This window comes from Schistocerca americana, chromosome 2, assembly GCF_021461395.2.
Source record: "Schistocerca americana isolate TAMUIC-IGC-003095 chromosome 2, iqSchAmer2.1, whole genome shotgun sequence".
NCBI classification, from domain to species: Eukaryota; Metazoa; Arthropoda; class Insecta; order Orthoptera; family Acrididae; genus Schistocerca; species Schistocerca americana.
In genome coordinates, this window is record NC_060120.1 from 40,887,339 (window position 1) to 40,901,635 (window position 14,297).

Here is a 14,297-nt window from a genome sequence, read left to right on the forward strand (position 1 = left end):
CAATAAAAAGGGCCGATATTACACCCATTACACGCCTATCATGCAGGGCAAGTTACAGATCAGGTCGAAAAAATGTTCTCTCTAGAAGCTGAACCCAGATGCTTCAGTCTACAAAGCCAGATGTGAGAGCACTTGAGGTATGTTTGTCATCATAAAGTTATTCAGTGCCGTCCGCTGTGGCTGGAGTGTTTTAGGCCCTTCAGTCCGGAACCGCGAGGCTGCTACGGTCGCAGGTTCGAATCCTGCCTCAGGCCTGGATGTGTGTGATGTCCTTAGGTTAGTTAGGTTTTAGTAGTTCTACGTCTGTGGGAATGATGACCTGAGATTTTAAGTCCCATAGTGCTATGAGCCATTTTAATCACTTTTTTTTTATATTTTGCAAATCGTTGCAAGCAATGGAACTCTGTGGCATCTGAGGCATGTATACACACATTATGTTTTGAATGATGTATTGTAAATGTGAGCGAAAGTCCGCGACAGTCAGCAGATTTTAGTGTAAAATACACAATGATCATTTTGCAATGGACAACCCCGATACGATTATAAACATGTGTGTTGAACTGTGACCTGTTTCATCGTAATATCAAAATATAAAAAACAGGGGAGACAAGAACCACAGTTGCTCTTTGCGTTAAATAGGATAGGTTTTGTAAAGCAGAATAATTTAAAAAACATTAATTCATTACCCAATGATCTTTTTGTTTCTTTTTTCACTTGCTGCTGTACGTTTTATGACCAGCGTACTGATTTCTAATGATGGATCTGTACTTGGCCTCTTGGCTCTCTGTAGCTTCCTGCTGTAGATAATATTATTGTACGAACAGTTATGAGCCGGCCGGAGTGGCCGAGCGGTTCTAGGCGCAGGTTCGAATCCTGCCTGGGACATGGATGTGTGTAATGTCCTTAGGTTAGTTAGGTTTCAGTAGTTCTAAGTCTTGGGGCTGATGACCTCAGATGTTAAGTCCCATAGTGCTTGGAGCCATTTGATTTGAGTTATCCAGTGGTGGGGTTGGGGCACGGAAAAGTAAAGGATGGAGGAAACAGTTGGTTCGGGGCACAATTGGGACTTCTGAATCAGAGTCAGGGGGATGAACCAGTTCAAGGTTATCCTTTGTTCCAGTCCCCTTATCTCTATAGTTGTACGGTTTGTCGTTATCAAAAAAATGGTTCAAATGGCTCTGAGCACTATGGGACGTAACTGCTGAGGTCATCGGTCCCCTAGACTTAGAACTACTTAAACCTAAGGAAATCACATACATCCATGCCCGAGGCAGGATTCGAACCTGTGACCTTAGCGGTCGCACGGTTCCAGACTGTAGCGCCTAGAACCGCTCGGCCACCCGGTCCGGCTTGTCGTTATCCTCTGAACAAACCGCTTGTTTTTCTACTTACAGAGACTCTGCAATATTTTTAGTTTTCGTCAGTTTCTCACCGCAGGCCGTACCTATCAACAGCGAGTACTCACATGTGGCAGTGGCGGTCCACAGCCGGCCTCTTGCAGGCCGTCTAGGATGTCCTCCGCGGGCGCGCGAGTCTTCAGAAGCCGCCTGCACGCCTCCCGGCAACCCGCATCCTCCGCCGCTTCACAGCACGGCACATCTGTCCAAACGAAAATAATTATCACCACTTACTCCCTTGTAATCTGATTGTTAGAACCCATGTTGCCAACCAGATTCTGCGAAAGTTCAGGGCGAGTATGTAGGTGCATTTGTCACTTCGCCTATCACACCATTGTGCAGTTCCTCAATGTAAGTAAGGAAGAAACATTTAGTGCCTTATCGATGTTGAGGTCGTTAACGACGGAGCACTAGGCAAGCAACGATCTAGAAGCTATGTTTACTTATAACATCCAGAAAGTGGTAGATAGTCGGAGGTTTCTAATAACCTCGCTGCTGTCCTCGATGGTGAATGTTCATCGAAGGCGAGGGTATCACCTGCAGTGCCCTAGGTAAGTGTGGTAGGTCCGCTGTTGTTTTCTATCTACATAAATGGTCTTTTGGATAGGGTGGATAGCAATGTGCGGCTGTTTGCTGATGATGCTGTGGTGTACGGGAAGGTGTCGTCGTTGAGTGACTGTAGGAGGATACAAGATGACTTGGACAGGATTTGTGGCTGGTGTAAAGAATGCAGCTAACTCTAAACATAGATAAATTTAAATTAATGCAGATGAATAGGAAAAAGAATCCCGTAACGTTTGAATACTCCATTAGTAGTGTAGCGCTTGAGACAGTCACGCCGATTAAATATTAGGGCGTAACACTGCACAGTGATATGAAGTGGGAGAAGCCTGTAATCGCAGTTGTGGGGAAGACGGGTAGTCGTCTTCGGTTCACTGGTAGAATCTTGGGAAGATGTCGTTCATCTGTAAGGGAGACCGCTTATAAAACACTAATACGACCTATTCTTGGGTACTGCTGGAGCGTTTGGGATCCCTATCAGGTTGGATTGAGGGGGGACATAGAAGCAATTCAGAGGCAGGCTGCTAGATTTGTTTCTGGTGGGTTTGATCATCATGCGAGTGTTACGGAAATGCTTCAGGAACTCGGGTGGGAGTCTCTAGAGGAAAGGAAGCGTTCTTTTCGTGAATCGCTACTGAGGAAATTTAGAGAACCAGCATTTGTGGCTGACTGCAGTACAATTTTACTGCCGCATACTTATATTTCGCGGAAAGACCACAAAGATAAGATAAGAGAGATTAGGGCTCGTACAGAGGCGTATAGGCGGTCATTTTTCCCTCGTTCTGTTTGGGAGTGCAACAGGGAGAGAAGATGCTAGTTGTGGTAGGAGGTACCTTCCGCCACGCACCGTATGGTGGATTGCGGAGTATGTATGTAGATGAAGATGTAGAAGAACACAGAATCCATAACCGCAAACAATAGCAGAGATAACCTCTGATGTCACGTTTCTTAACTTTCGGAAAGTCATCGATACATCTCGATTACGTTTTCTAGCAAGTAAACTGTGTGCTTACGGATAGTATGAGGTGTTTCATAATTTAATTGAGGATTGACTAACTAGACTATAGCTTGTCAGGCTAAAATGCATTTTAGTAAAACTGGAAAAGAGACAACAAAGTCAAATATAACACCCGAAGATAAATGGATAGCGTGTTATTAAAATCTCTGGTGCAATGGAAACCAAGCATTACAGGAGAACCTCTGTTCCCCTTGAACTGAGCCGGCCGGAGTGGCCGTACGGTTCTAGGCGCTACAGTCTGGAGCCGAGCAACCGCTACGGTCGCAGGTTCGAATCCTGCCTCGGGCTTGGGTGTGTGTGATGTTCTTAGGTTAGTTAGGTTTAATTAGTTCTAAGTTCTAGGCAACTGATGACCTCAGAAGTTAAGTCGCATAGTGCTCAGATCCATTTGAACCTTGAACTGATAAACTATATGGAGGCGAACTCATGACGATGTAAGAACCAAACTAAAAACTGGAAATCAACAGGAAAACGACGCCCACTTTATGTAGATGACCATTAGTATTTCCCATTTCATATATCCTAGCTTCCCTAACACGCCCAAACTCATGACATTCCACGCGCCGACTCTTAGAACAGTATTCTTTCTTTGGTTATTCAATCTTTTGTCATTTTCACCTTCATCTCATCAGTATTCCCCAGGAGATCGGTGTGGGGCGTTCTTAGAGAAAATTTGGCCAATGGTGAAATCATCATGATATTTATTTCAGTTACAAGCTACATGTCCTGTGGATACACGTTATCTGTGTCTAATGCAGTGTTTTCCATTGCCTTCTGCATCGTCATGCCGTTGACCATAGCTAATTCTTCCGGTTTTTAGGGACGTTTTCCCAGCCAAATGGTAAGAGATTGTCCTGAAACTCTGTCCGCTACTCCGGCCTCTTCGGCAAGGCTGCTGGCAGACTGAGGGTGCCTCTGTGGTGTCACCGCCAGACACCACACTTGCTAGGTGGTAGCCTTTAAATCGGCCGCGGTCCGTTAGTATACGTCGGACCCGCGTGTCGCCACTATCAGTGATTGCAGACCGAGCGCTGCCACCCGGCAGGTCTAGTCTAGAGAGACTCCCTAGCACTCGCCCCAGTTGTACAGCCGACTTTGCTAACGATGGTTCACTGTCTACATACGTTCTCATTTGCAGAGACGACAGCTTAGCATAGCCTTCAGCTACGTCATTTGCTACGACCTAGCAAGGCGACATATTCAGTTCTTATAGTTACTATCTTCAAGAATGTATTCTGAACAGATAATATTGTGAATCATGTACCGTCAAGAGCGACGTTCGTCATTAATGGATTAAAGTTAAGTATCAAACTAATCACGTCCGCTTTCTGAATTCTCATTCCTTGTCATGTTCCAGACCTCACATCAGTATAGTTCTTCCCTCCTCACGCCAGCCTGCGTGAGCTAAAACGCGTGCATTTCGGCCTCCACGCGTAACACGGTGTTGGCTCTTCTGCTAACACAAAAGCCTCCATGTGCTGGAAGTCTTCGAGCAGCATCGCTGATGATTATCATTTGAAATTTAAGCCGTACCAGGATTCTAATGCGGGACCGAGGACGTTTTGGTTGCTAATCAGGAAGTCCAAACGTAGTCCGCGGTTGCACCCTAGGCACAGTGTGAGACGTGCAGCTGCTCACATTGGTTTCCACCCTCTGTTGGAGGCCAGGTGGTACCGTTTAGTTGGCATGGTTTCGGTTGTTTGTCTTCTTCTCGTGTTTCAAAAGAGTTGCCTGTCCGCTGGTGGCAGCGGCGGTGGTTATCGATATGTAGTAACTCTTGCCCTGTCTTTGGGGCGACGTCGTTGTTTTCCTAGGCAGTGTGAGTGCCTAGTTCAGTTGGGGACTCAGGAGGAGCCAGGTCCGCGCAGTGCGGGAACACGCTGGGACCGCTGGCGGCACGCATGGACTGCCGGATGGAAGGGCTGTGGTCATGAGGGTACACGACCTCGTCGTAAACCGGATCCAGCAAGCTTTAAGATGAGTGCATTTCAATCCAAGTAGAGCAAAATCAGTCACCCGTTTGGGTGACAGATTATCATCACGCCGTCATGTGCATTTTAGTGGATCTGCGTACTGCTTAGTACTTGAAGACCCTACTACGAGGTGTGGCTAGAAAAAAACCGCACTAGTACTGGTGAAACAATAAAACGAATGCAATAAGGCTGAAAGTCGCGTGGCCTGTCACGTGACTCTCGCTCCGCCTACTGCTCGAGTTTCATCTGCCTCCTGCACTCAGTCTGCCCGTGGCGTCTGTTTTAAGTAGTTGACGTTTTGTCTGTGCCTCGGAAAATGTTGAGTGTACAGAAAGAACAGCGTGTTAACATCAAATTTTGTTTCAAACTAGGAAAATCTGCAAGTGAAACGTTTGTAATGTTACAACAAGTGTATGGCGATGATTGTTTATCGCGAACACAAGTGTTTGAGTGGTTTAAACGATTTAAAGATGGCAGCGAAGACACCAGTGATGACACTCGCACTGGCAGACCATTGTCAGCAAAAACTGATGCAAACATTGAAAAAATCGGTAAACTTGTTCGACAAGATCGCCGTTTAATAATCAGAGCAGTGTCTGAGTTAACAGGAGTTGACGAGGAAAGTGTTAGGCAGATTCTTCATGAAAGTTTCAACATGAACAAAGTGTGTTCAAAAATGGTTCCAAAGTGTCTCACAATTGAACAGAAGGAACGCCGAAGAATGATTTGTTCTGACATCCTGGAAAACATTGAAAGTGATCCCATCTTCTTACAAAATGTTATTACTTGTGATGAATCGTGGTTTTTTACTTACGATCCGGAAACTAAACGCCAATCGATGCATTGGAAAACTCCTGGTTCTCCACGACAAAAAAAAAAAAAAAAAAAAAAAAAAAAAAAAAAAAAAAACACGAATGTCAAAATCGAAATTCAAGGCAATGACGATTGTTTTTTTTTTGACATCAAAGGGATTGTGCACATTGATTGGGTACCAGAGGGACAAACAGTGAATCAGCATTACTACATTAGCGTCCTGGCTACCCTACGTGAGCGAGTACGGAGAAAACGGAACGATTTGTGGAGAAAAAAGACATGGATCCTTCACCAAGACAATGCCCCAGCTCACAGTGCGTTGTCAGTGAAGACGTTTTTGGCAAAACACAACATTCCCATCTTAGATCATCCACGCTACTCACCTGATTTGGCCCCCTGTGACTTTTTTCTTTTCCCTAAAGTCAAGTCAGCTTTGAAAGGAACTAGATTTGAGACTGTTGAAGCAGTAAAACAAAAAGCGACGGAAGTAATGTATGGACTTACCGAAAATGATCTGCAGCATTGCTATGAACAGTGGAAAATTCGTGTGGAGCGGTGTAGAGACCGAGGAGGAGAGTACATTGAAGGAGATACCATGAAATTGTAAATAAATGTTTTTTCCAGCATCAGTCCGGTTTTTTTCTAGCCGCACCTCGTATGTTAAAAGCACTTGGCTCAGAGATTAGACGGTGTGGTTATGCAACTGTGAATTAATGACGCAGTGAAGAGATTTGTTTCATTCTGCCAACTATCGTCAGAGTTGTGACAGTGAGTTCAGTGTGCGTTTGTGTGCCTCATGAATTTGATGTCACTCATTTGATACTTGGTTTTGGCTCACTTTGTGATTGTTTCGGCAATGACGTGTGGTTGCTGATTCTGGTTGGTTTCATTTCGGTTTTGCCTCACACGCAAATCGAGTGGGGTTTTAGTTACTGTTAGTTTGTCTGGTGTTCTGTACTGTGACTTGTTTGTTCTGGTGGTGGTGGTGGTTAGTGTTTAACGTCCCGTCGACAACGAGGTCATTAGAGACGGAGCGCAAGCTCGGGTTAGGGAAGGATTGGGAAGGAAATCGGCCGTGCCCTTTCAAAGGAACCATCCCGGCATTTGCTTGAAACGATTTAGGGAAATCACGGAAAACCTAAATCAGGATGGCCGGAGACGGGATTGAACCGTCGTCCTCCCGAATGCGAGTCCAGTGTGCTAACCACTGCGCCACCTCACTCGGTGTTTGTTCTGATTTTCGGGTTTGTGGAACCGCACGGAAATCTGGAAGTGGTTTCTTTCACATCCCGGGGGCTCTAAACACAGTATTCAGGGGCGTAGTGCAATCCGCGGGTTCCGGCTTAGGCGTGTTGTTCCAGTCTTTCATTTGGTTTATTGGACGTCAGGTAGCTTCAGCAAGATTATTATTAGTCATTCGTTAGACTGCCACTAGTCTGAGTTACCATCTTGTGAAGTGAATGGAACTCTTGGCTGCCTATCTCATCGCTCGCGAAAGTGTTTGTTGCCAGACCTTCTCAGAGGTCGATATCTGGAACACCGTCTGTGGCTGGTCCTTGTGTTTTATTATTGTATTATTTGTTACCATACCTTGTAATGCCTACATTAAAGGTTATGTGTGTCTAGTTAACAGTTCCAGTCGTCTTCTGGAATAAATCTAGCAGCGTAAGGGTTGTCTTATAAGGTTACCATCATCTTATTTCACCCGTTTGATGGTCAGTTGCTTGTTTCTTTTATTTAACCTTTGCCTGTATTTGCTGTTTTACAGCAGGTTTCAAATTTTTTTATATAATTGCCGTTCCTGGCGTGTAAGGACTTCAGCCGTGATTGTGGTCATTTGCTTTAAAAAAATAATTCGATATTTGTACTTCATCAGTAAGCCGTAAAACCTTATTTACTGCCATTCCTGGCGTCTTATACCTTCTGCTGTGTTTGTGGCCACATACTTTCTAATATTTCAATAACTGTAAGTTGTAACTGCAGCGAGTTCCTAAACATGTTTAATTTATTGCCAATCTTGGTGTGTAAGGCCTTCAGCCATGATCACAGTGACTTGTTTTCTTAAACATTATCTGTATCTGTATTTTAGGGTGATTTGTTAAATTGTACCTCACTAAAAACACTATTATGTACGCAGTTGTTTATTCCTTCATCAATGACGTGTGGTATATTTTATTTATTGTTGAGTCTGGAACTACTGTTTTAAAAATAAATGTGTGTAACTGTTAAAGGCAACCAAGAGTAACTGATTACAGCCCCGTCCACAATCGTAACCGAATCCTGCCTTCCCTTTACTATCAGGTCCCACAGTGATTATGCTTCCTGGAATTGCTGGTAGCATTCTGCAACTCAAGAGCGATTCTTTCTTCTGATTTCGTGCGGTACTTTACACCCATCCTCTGAAATGTTCTGTGGTCCCTCTTAGTTTATCTCTGGTTCTTCATTCGCTTTCTTAATATATATTAATCACTTGCTGTTCTATATTCTCGAAGATCCAAAGCTGATACTTTTTGCCTATGATACAAGTATAGCTATCACACCCAACAGACAAGAATTAACTGGTGAAATTGGAAACGATGTTTTTCCGAAAATCATTAAGTGGTTCTTTGCAAATGGGCTCTCATTAAACTTTGACAAAACACAGTATATACACTCCTGGAAATGGAAAAAAGAACACATTGACACCGGTGTGTCAGACCCACCATACTTGCTCCGGACACTGCGAGAGGGCTGTACAAGCAATGATCACACGCACGGCACAGCGGACACACCAGGAACCGCGGTGTTGGCCGTCGAATGGCGCTAGCTGCGCAGCATTTGTGCACCGCTGCCGTCAGTGTCAGCCAGTTTGCCGTGGCATACGGAGCTCCATCGCAGTCTTTAACACTGGTAGCATGCCGCGACAGCGTGGACGTGAACCGTATGTGCAGTTGACGGACTTTGAGCGAGGGCGTATAGTGGGCATGCGGGAGGCCGGGTGGACGTACCGCCGAATTGCTCAACACGTGGGGCGTGAGGTCTCCACAGTACATCGATGTTGTCGCCAGTGGTCGGCGGAAGGTGCACGTGCCCGTCGACCTGGGACCGGACCGCAGCGACGCACGGATGCACGCCAAGACCGTAGGATCCTACGCAGTGCCGTAGGGGACCGCACCGCCACTTCCCAGCAAATTAGGGACACTGTTGCTCCTGGGGTATCGGCGAGGACCATTCGCAACCGTCTCCATGAAGCTGGGCTACGGTCCCGCACACCGTTAGGCCGTCTTCCGCTCACGCCCCAACATCGTGCAGCCCGCCTCCAGTGTTGTCGCGACAGGCGTGAATGGAGGGACGAATGGAGACGTGTCGTCTTCAGCGATGAGAGTCGCTTCTGCCTTGGTGCCAATGATGGTCGTATGCGTGTTTGGCGCCGTGCAGGTGAGCGCCACAATCAGGACTGCATACGACCGAGGCACACAGGGCCAACACCCGGCATCATGGTGTGGGGAGAGATCTCCTACACTGGCCGTACACCACTGGTGATCGTCGAGGGGACACTGAATAGTGCACGGTACATCCAAACCGTCATCGAACCCATCGTTCTACCATTCCTAGACCGGCAAGGGAACTTGCTGTTCCAACAGGACAATGCACGTCCGCATGTATCACGTGACACCCTACGCGCTCTAGAAGGTGTAAGTCAACTACCCTGGCCAGCAAGATCTCCGGATCTGTCCCCCATTGAGCATGTTTGGGACTGGATGAAGCGTCGTCTCACGCGGTCTTCACGTCCAGCACGAACGCTGGACCAACTTAGGCGCCAGGTGGAAATGGCATGGCAAGCCGTTCCACAGGACTACATCCAGCATCTCTACGATCGTCTCCGTGGGAGAATAGCAGCCTGCATTGCTGCGAAAGGTGGATATACACTGTACTAGTGCCGACATTGTGCATGCTCTGTTGCCTGTGTCTATGTGCCTGTGGTTCTGTCAGTGTGATCATGTGATGTATCTGACCCCAGGAATGTGTCAATAAAGTTTCCCCTTCCTGGGACAATGAATTCACGGTGTTCTTATTTCAATTTCCAGGAGTGTACAATTCCACACAGTAAATGGAATGACACCGTTGATAAATATAGACTTCGATCAGAAATCGGTAGCTAAGGTAGAATATACAAAATTTCTAGGTGTATGCATTGATGAGGGGTTGAACTGGAGAAAACACACTGAGGATCTGGTGAAACGTTTGAGTTCAGCTGCTTATGCTATTAGGGTCATTGCAAATTATGGCGGTATACATCTGAGTAAATTAACTTACCATGCCTATTTTCATTCTCTGCTTTCGTATGGCATCATATTCTGGGGTAACTCATCATTGGGTATAAGAGTGTTCATTGCACAAAAGCGTGTAATCAGAATAATTGCTGGAGCTCATCCAGGATCATCCTGCAGACATTTATTTAAAGAGCTAGAGATCTTCACTGTAGCCTCACAATATATATATTCAGTTATGAAATTTGTTATTAACAATCCGAATGAATTCAAAAGTAATAGCAGTGTAGATGGCTACAACACTAGGAGAAAGGATGATCTTCACTACTCAAGGTTAAATCTAACTGTGGCTCAGAAGGGGGCAAATTATGCTGCCACGAAAGTCTTTGGTCACTTACCTAATAGCATCAAAAGTATGACAGATACCCATATAGCATTTAAAAGGAAATTAAAAGAATTTCTTAATGGCAACTCCTTCTACTCATTGGATGAATTTTTCGATATAATAAGTGGGTAATTTCCCCAACCCCCACAAAAAAATTAAAAATATTGAGTGTCATGTAATATTTAGTGTGATGTAATATCTTGTATAGACACCTTTTATTAACCGGACACGTTCCACATCATTAGGTTCAAATGGCTCTGAGCACTATGGGACTTAACATATATGGTCATCAGTCCCCTAGAACTTAGAACTACGTAAACCTAACTAACCTAAGGACATCACACAACACCCAGCCATCACGAGGCAGAGAAAATCCCTGACCCCGCCGGGAATCGAACCCGAGAACCCGAGCGTGGGAAGCGAGAACGCTACCGCACGACCACGAGATGCGGGCCACCACATCATTAGGAAGTGTCGTATTCATAATCTATGGAACAAGTACTAATCTAATCTAATATAACCTTTTCCACTTCACAATGGTATCACCAACAGTCGAGCCGGGTAGCTTTAGTGGAGTTGAAACGCAACAGATAGATCTGTTACTCAGGTGATATGCAGTGACTACATCTACATCTACATCTACATCCATACTCCGCAAGCCACCTGACGGTGTGTGGCGGAGGGTACCATGAATACCTCTATCGGTTCTCCCTTCTGTTCCAGTCTCGTATTGTTCGTGGAAAGAAGGATTGTCTGTATGCTTCTGTGTGGGCTCTAATCTCTCTGATTTTATCCTCATGGTCTCTTCGCGAGATATACGCAGGAGGGAGCAATATACTGCTTGACTCTTCGGTGAAGGTATGTTCTCGAAACTTCCACAAAAGCCCGTACCGAGCTAGTGAGCGTCTCTCCTGCAGAGTCTTCCACTGGAGTTTATCTATCATCTCCGCAACGCTTTCGCGATTACTAAATGATCCTGTAACGAAGCGCGCTGCTCTCCGTTGGATCTTCTCTATCTCTTCTACCAACCCTATCTGGTACGGATCCCACACTGCTGAGCAGTATTCAAGCAGTGGGCGAACAAGCGTACTGTAACCTACTTCCTTTGTTTTCGGATTACGTTTCCTTAGGATTCTTCCAATGAATCTCAGTCTGGCATCCGCCTTACCAACGATCAACTTTATATGATCATTCCATTTTAAATCACTCCTAATGCCTACTTCCAGATAATTTATGGAATTAACTGCTTCCAGTTGCTGACCTGCTATTTTGTAGCTAAATGATAAGGGATCTATCTTTCTATGTATTCGCAGCACATTACACTTGTCTACATTGAGATTCAATTGCCATTCCCTGCACCATGCGTCAATTCGCTTCAGATCCTCCTGCATTTCAGTACAATTTTCCATTGTTACAACCTCTCGATATACCACAGCATCATCCGCAAAAGGCGTCAGTGAACTTCCGATGTCATCCACAAAGTCATTTATGTATGTTGTGACTAGTCGACGTTTCCAGTCACTGACCTCTCCTGACGCACCCCTGCCGCTGTCACTGCCTCTCCGCTGTACTCGTCCGGTACTCACACTTGTGCGGCTGCAGGACGGGCGCGGCGGCCGTGTGGTTGCGCGCGCAGGCAAGCACGCGCGGGCTGTGTTGTGCGCACGCGCGCTCCACGGCGGACACGCCGCCCGCGCTGCCCGTCTCCCGGAAGGCGTCGCGGCATGCAGAGGCGCAGGCCTCCGGCGCGGCGTCGCCACAGCACACGGCGCCCGCCTGGAACAGCAGTCACGGTGCTACAGCTGGCTACGTTCGGAAAAGGTTGCTAAGGCGCAAACGGTTGAACACGGACAGCAAGTGTTTCTAGGTAAGTGTAGGTAAGCTATTGAGAAGAAACTTTTATTTATTTTTATTTCAACTGGCAAATGTTAGTCCCTTCAGACCCTCTTGCACAGGTGTTCAAGTTCCAAGGTATCCCATTTTCTTTTTCACAAAATATTCACACATAAAATTTGAAATCTGTCATTTCTCAACGTTGTCTTCCTGCAGCCTCATACACTCTTCATAGCGCAGCCATCATGATTCTGTGGCCCCTACGAAAGCTTCTACAGGGTGTTACAAAAAGGTACGGACAAACTTTCAGGAAGCATTCCTCACACACAAATAAAGAAAAGATTTTATGTGGGCATGTGTTCCGAAACGCTTAATTTCCATGTTAGAGCTCGTTTTAGTTTCGTCAGTATGTACTGTACTTCCTCGATTCACCGCCAGTTGGCCCATTTGAAGGAAGGTAATGTTGACTTCGGTGATTGTGTTGACATGCGACTCATTGCTCTACAGTACTAGCATCAAGCACATCAGTACGTAGCATCAACAGGTTAGTGTTCATCACGAACGTGGTTTAGCAGTCAGACCAATGTTTACAAATGCGGAGTTGGCAGATGCCCATTTGATGTATGGATTAGCACGGGGCAATAGCCATGGCGCGGTACGTTTGTATCGAGATAGATTTCCAGAACGAAGGTGTCCCGACAGGAAGAAGTTCGACGCAATTGATCGGCATCTTAGGGAGCACGGAACATTCCAGCCTATGACTCGCGACTGGGGAAGACCTAGAACGACGAGGACACCTGCAATGGACGAGGCAATTCTTCGTGCAGTTGGCGATAACCCTAACGTCAGTGTCAGAGAAGTTGCTGCTGTACAAGGTAACGTTGACCACGTCACTGTATGGAGAGTGGTACTGGAGAACCAGTTGTTTCCGTACCATGTACAGCGCGAGCAGGCACTATCAGCAGCTGATTGGCCTCCACGGGTACACTTCTGCGAATGGTTCATCCAACAATGTGTCAATCCTCATTTCAGTGCAAATGTTCTCTTTACGGATGAGGATTCATTCCAACGTGATCCAATTGTAAATTTTCACAATCAACTTGTGTGGGCTGACGAGAATCCGCACGCAATTGTGCAATCACGTCATCAACACAGATTTTCTGTGAACGTTTGGGCAGGCATCGTTGGTGACTTCTTGATTGGGCCCCATGTCCTTCCACCTACACTCAATGGAGCACGTTATCACGATTTCATACGGGATACTCTACCTGTGCTGCTAGAACATGTGCCTTTACAAGTACGACACAACATGTGGTTCATGCACGATGGAGCTCCTGCACATTTCAGTCGAAGTGTTCCTACGCTTCCCAACAACAGATTCGGTGACCGATGGATTGGTAGAGGCGCACCAATTCCATGGCCTCCACGCTCTCCTGACCTCAACCCTCTTGACTTTCATTTATGGGGGCATTTGAAAGCTCTTGTCTACGCAACCCCGGTACCAAATGTAGAGACTCTTCGTGCTCGTATTGTGGACGGCTGTGATACAATACGCCATTCTCCAGGGCTGCATCAGCGCATCAGGGATTCCATGCGACGGAGGGTGGATGCATGTATCCTCGCTAACGGAGGCCATTTTGAACATTTCCTGTAACAAAGTGTTTGAAGTCACGCTGGTACGTTCTGTTGCTGTGTGTTTCCATTCCATGATTAATGTGATTTGAAGAGAAGTAATAAAATGAGCTCTAACATGGGAAGTAAGCGTTTCCGGACATATGTCCACATAACATATTTTCTTTCTTTGTGTGTGAGGAATGTTTCCTGAAAGTTTGGCCGTACCTTTTTGTAACACCCTGTATATAAGCCTCTCTAGTAATCTGTAAATTACAGACAGCGGGGCAATTGGTCTGTAGCTTTTTGGGTTGTCGGCTGGCTTCCCAGGCTTTAGAATAGCTATTACCTTAGAGCGTTTGAGTTCTTGTGGGATATTGCCAGTTTGCATGATGTTTGTGAAAAATCGAGCCAGCAATACTTTTGTATACTTGCCACAGTTTATTATGAATTCAG

At 45.9% G+C, this 14,297-nt stretch overlaps 1 protein-coding gene across 1 annotated transcript in view; it reads right to left on the reverse strand.

Moving 5' to 3' along the window:
- LOC124593768 (reversion-inducing cysteine-rich protein with Kazal motifs-like) overlaps positions 1–14,297 on the reverse strand; it is a 208,104-nt gene that overhangs the window by 150,718 nt on the left and 43,089 nt on the right. Inside the window, exons 4-6 of the mRNA XM_047132117.1 lie at positions 12,082–12,173; positions 11,984–12,048; positions 1,466–1,599 (exon numbers count right to left, since the gene is read on the reverse strand). Coding sequence (XP_046988073.1) covers positions 1,466–1,599; positions 11,984–12,048; positions 12,082–12,173 — 291 coding nt within the window. The remainder of the gene's footprint in view (positions 1–1,465; positions 1,600–11,983; positions 12,049–12,081; positions 12,174–14,297) is intronic.